Genomic DNA, 5,322 nt, shown 5'->3' on the forward strand with positions numbered 1-5,322 from the left:
ATCTACCACTCTCTTATGTTCTATTTATTAGATGTGAGACTTTTAGTCTCCAACACCTCCACTTAAGTCCAATTACCTAGACTGTTAGACCAACCGTTTGACTCAATTGGTTTTTGACTAGGTGTATTAATACTTATGTCCATGAATACTTTAGGTTGTTCTTGAATATAAGTGACAATGCACTAAGTCAAAAATCGGCTAAGCTAAATGGTGGGTCTAACTGCTTAAGTGGTTACACTTTAATGGAGGTGTTGGAGAGTAAAAGTCTTATATCTAATAAATAGGACATAACAGAGTGGTATATAAATGTTGTAGATTGAACCTTAACACAAACTAATTGGTTTTGTGTAATATAGGTTTCAATCTTTACACTTATAAACCTAATATATATTTCTGACATGGTGTATGATAGGTACATGAACAATGTCCTTTTATGCCACACCCTATAGCATAAGTTTTCATCATTCTTTTCTTTTTTTTCAATCGAATTTGTGGGCCTTTTTCCCTTTTCTGGTTGTCTCTAGCTTATTCCACTTTTGGTGGAATTTCTTAGTATATCCACCTCAAGCTTGAGAATCATTTCAACCACTGAAAATGACCTCTTTCACAGTTAAAATTATCATCAACATTAGCACCAATCACTTTAGGGATGCACTAACCATGGGGTGAGATTGATGATTCCTCGATAACAAATTGTTATTTTGTTCTGCAACAAGCAAGAAATTAAATTTTGAATATTTATTAAAGTTGCATTCTCGATATGACTGTTGTAGGAGCATATTAGAAGGGTTTTCTAATATGCTCTCTTCAGTAATTATCTTCTGCATAATCATAATGTGGATACAATTTTGAATAAGGCAAAATAATGAATCGATGGAAACAATACTAGGGCTGCAATACTTGTTTTATTAATATTTACTTTTTAGATAAATAGTACGTATAAGGGTTATATATGATTGGATTTGATACGGTATCAAAGATGGTCGAAGATATAAGTTATATATAATACACTGAAATATACACAAAATATTTTATGTTATATTTGTCCATTTGGGTTGGCATGAAGTGGCATGAGTTGTGCGTATCAAATAATACTCACGATAGTTTTGTAGTTGTTTAAGCATAAGTGAAACCAATCGTATGTGGCCTACCAGAGTGACAAAATAGTTCTTTCAAATTTTTTCCATAATTCAAGTGGATTTTCTATATCCACATATGTGGTTCTCATGTCCTCGTGGCTATGGCGGTGGATGAAAATTTTTACGATTGGTCTTGCTCAGACGATTTATTTCGTTCCTCCATTACTTCACAAAGACTCAAGAACATTAAATGTAAGATTGTGTCAAGTGCCCATCAGATATAAATTTTCCATCAAGTCTCAAATCAGCAGACTGTCTCTTTATTAAGTTTGACATTGCGATGATAACTGAATAACACAATCAGTGTTATGTCATATGAACATGTACATTTTAAATACATTATGATATATTTTGAATAAAATAGTCTAAGAACTTCTAGTCCTGACTTAGAAACTCAAAATTTCAAAATTTTCACTTTCAATTTTGAAAAAAAAAAAAAATCTTTATCCCATATTTTCCTCGATAACCTACTTAAAACATTTCAGCATCAAATCATAAGATTGATTGCATATATTCTTTTTCATAAATGATAAACGAATGTTCTCGTGAAAATAAAAATATAATGATAATAATGAAAAAATGTATGTTTCTTTGCTAATTAATTTGAAGAAACAGTAGTATTAGCTGAATGAATGTACATGGAAAGAGAAATGACAAAAAATCTGAAGCTGAAAGCTGGAGCTAGAGCTGAACAATCATGTGCTCATTGGATGGGTTGATACTGATCCGAAACTCTCCGTGGAGGCAGCTTCCTCAGGATGAATAGCACTAAAGCAGAGGGGATTATTTCTACAAGCTGTCAAACAAAACAAAAATCATATATATATAAATAAAAAATATTCTTGAAATTTTTAACTTTGAGCACAAATTACTTCGATTTCTTCTCCCAAATTTCAAAATCATGAATATTTCACGTAATTTCTTCCATGTAAAGATTTCGTTTCCCTCTGCGATAAGAATAAGGATAATTAACCTTGTTACGAAAGCAATGGAAAAACAGAGGGTACAGACTTGCCATGTAATAGAGAAGATTCAGCAGTGGATGATCTAGGACGTCGAGGTCAGCTTTCTTGTTTAAGGCTGATAAAGCAACCTAAAACATATAAAAACAAACAGACATGCCATCATTCATAATAGAAAGGACATTTAGTAACACGTTAATGTTTTAGAGTCTTACCATAATACATCTTATTAGGAAACAGGTACAGCAAATTCCTGTCACAAAGCTGACCTGCCCAATGTAAAATAATGACAAAGTCAAGCTCTTTTATACATGCCAAGCGAATTTAACTGCTTCCAAAACTTTGGCACACAATCCATAAATTCAAGTTAAAGAAAATCTTAGGTACAAACCTCATATAGCTTCTTTTGACGACCCCTGGATTCAATGGGGAAGCGTCTCAGCATGACAAACAATCTAAAATACATCGAGAAGTTTGATATTAGTTGCAAAATTTTCGCATGAAACTTGATGACTGTCATTCTAGCTAGTCTAAACAGACATTACCTGCCACCATATATTAAGAAACCCAATGCTGCAGAGAAGGAAATAACTGTGGAAAGAATTCAAAATCAAATTACAATTTAATTACTAGCAAAGAAAATGCAACATTGCTTCTTATTATACTTTGTGCCAGTTAAATAATTTAAGTGAAATGGAAATTTCAACATTCACCTGAAAGAAAGAGTTTAGCGACTTCCAAAGAAACATGACTTTCGCTTAATCTTACATAAATCCAGAGGCACATCTATTTATCATAACACAATGAAGATACAATTGAAACAAAATCTGGAAATTTCCTGGTGGAAAGATTATGAATAATAAAGATCGAGTTGAAATTATGCTTGCCTGTGCGGTGTATACGAATCCATTTACGATATAATATGCAGGTCTAAGTTTATCCGTGGGCATGCTCCTTGCCTAAAACAATAATAATATGTTACCATCAATATGAATTTAGCTTATTAAGTATTAAACAGTTAAGGATTTGTTGCTAAGTTGTGTACCTGGTGATATATCTCAGCCCAGAACAACACAAGTAACGTATATGTTGAAAAAAATAGAAGGGTGGGAAGATCAAGAAGAACCATTTCAAGTGCCTGTAGGAGGTTGGCATTTTAAGTCAGTGCAACTGAACAAAAATAAGCTGATACGTTTGGCAACTCGGCCAAAGATTGACAACATAATTAACTCATATGTGTCCCAATTTTTAAGAAAATGCAGATGTTTATCCGCACAAATGGCAATTTACAGAAGTTCATATGCATCGACATACACAGAAGCTAAAATTCTAACAACTATTATCAGGGTGTTATAAAATAAAAATCCATTTTCACATATCATACAAACAGAAAAATGATCAGCATTTGCCTAAGTAGAATGCACAAACATTTTTATATCAACCATTGGTCACTTTATTGATTTCTAAATCTGGATTTTAAGACTTTTTAACCATTTACAAGTATTACATTAACATATATTTCTGAATTATTTGTTGTTCATACCCCAAATTCCTCCCTCAAAAGTTCCAACGGACCAACATTGATTCCTAATAGGCGGATGCTAATAGTCGAACATTGAATACTTACTCTTTCAGAAAGAAATGAAGTTTAGATCACCACAATTCTGTAAAAGAAACATACCTTTGGCCTTAAAAGATACACACTCCTGTACATACAGAAGAGGATAGCCCTCACTGTGAAAATGAATTTGAATTTTACTAAGTTGATTTGATAGATTCAGAATAAATTATGATAAAATGATATACAATCCTTACATCCATTCACAAGAAAATTCATTAAGTGGAAAACCTTTTGCGTTGTCCACCCATAATTTGGTACTCTCAATTGAATACGCAAAAGTTGTACCTGAAAAACATAAACATAAACATTTCTTCCGTCATATCCCATTTCTGTTAAATCCAGTGACTAATAATTAGATTTTCTGCAAAAGTACTCACACTTGATATATCATACCAAAGTATTAATAAATCACAATTCCAGAAGATTGCATAAATTGAGAAATAGAGGTACTCTTTAAGCAGTTAGAGACGAGGTGATAAGTTTCCAGGTCCTCGAAAATTTCAATGCGGTCTAATTATGGAATTAAAATCCCTGATAATTCATATGTCAAATATGCAAAACACAGTACTTTTTGTACCAGAAGAGTCCTCTCAATAAAGCTAACAGCCAAACTTTCAATTTCAGTAGAGATGGGGAAAAAAAAAAAAAAACTCAAAAATTTAGATATATGCAGCATACAAGCTCATGGTTTCGTAAATTATAATATGACTAAGTGGCTAAATACGAGATCAAACTTGACCTGCCTAAACGCACAAGATGAGATGGTTCAATGGGCTTCTAATCAAGAAATTAATGAACCCATTTCAACCCTTTAAATCTCGTTAAAATTTCCCATGTTATAACATATGCGAAAAGAGAATAAAGGGTGAATTTCTATGAATAAGACCATATTTTTCTAAAAGGGGCATTATAAATTTCTGATTATAATATTATCATGAGATAATACCTTAAAATTAAGATGAAGTGGATACGTACCAGTGCAACAAGAGAGACAAAAGCATATGAACCACATAACGTATAGTAAACGCTTTTCTGCCATTCCTCCGATTTAGAATATCCTGTTGCATTAACATTATTATAAATAATATTGCTCTTTTCAGTCTCTATCATCTCCATAAGCCAGGACCTCTTCATGATGAACCTGAACAACAATGGAAAAGCAAACAGAAGACTTACAAAAGAGAGAGATGAGTTTATTGATGTTTACGTGGAGAGAAAGAGAAGACACATAGAAGGAAAGGAGGCCAGGTGTAAATTTAATGTGAGTTTTGAACCAACAAAAACTACTTCGTGGCATATTCGTTAATTGCGCAACGGACATGCTTTGCTTTGCTCTTTTCAACCTGGCTAAACTAATAATGTCACTTAAATTAATATTTAGTTATTATGAGAACAAGGATAAGGCTAGGGAGAATTGAGTTGAGTTGAAGGGTTAGGTCCAACTTTATTATGTTTAAAAAAATAAAGCTCAGATTTAGGTTCGAGTTTGACAAGCTTGTTTCAAAACTATTTGAGTTTGGTTTAATTTAAAATAATTTGAGTAAAAATTTAACTACAGTATTGAGTCAAGCTCAAGTTAAATTTTATTCGATATTGAAGT

The 5,322-nt window shown here is 32.4% G+C and overlaps 1 protein-coding gene across 2 annotated transcripts; it reads right to left on the reverse strand.

Moving 5' to 3' along the window:
• Positions 1 to 1,705: 1,705 nt before the first annotated feature.
• LOC123214807 (tobamovirus multiplication protein 1-like) lies at positions 1,706 to 4,948 on the reverse strand. 2 transcript variants are annotated; one of them, XM_044634802.1, is made up of 11 exons: positions 4,698 to 4,948; positions 3,917 to 4,007; positions 3,783 to 3,835; positions 3,147 to 3,239; positions 2,989 to 3,060; positions 2,815 to 2,887; positions 2,647 to 2,692; positions 2,493 to 2,556; positions 2,317 to 2,370; positions 2,155 to 2,232; positions 1,706 to 1,935 (listed from the first exon to the last, which is right to left on the reverse strand). In XM_044634802.1, the coding sequence occupies exons 1-11, from the start codon at positions 4,854 to 4,856 to the stop codon at positions 1,843 to 1,845; spliced, it is 876 nt and encodes a 291-aa protein (XP_044490737.1). In that variant the 5' UTR covers positions 4,857 to 4,948; the 3' UTR covers positions 1,706 to 1,842. The 2 variants fall into 2 exon arrangements, with proteins under 2 accessions (XP_044490737.1, XP_044490738.1); XM_044634803.1 differs by having other exon boundaries at positions 3,951 to 4,007; positions 4,698 to 4,893.
• Positions 4,949 to 5,322: the final 374 nt, after the last annotated feature.

This window comes from Mangifera indica, chromosome 4 (genome assembly GCF_011075055.1).
Source record: "Mangifera indica cultivar Alphonso chromosome 4, CATAS_Mindica_2.1, whole genome shotgun sequence".
Classification (NCBI taxonomy): Eukaryota; Viridiplantae; Streptophyta; class Magnoliopsida; order Sapindales; family Anacardiaceae; genus Mangifera; species Mangifera indica.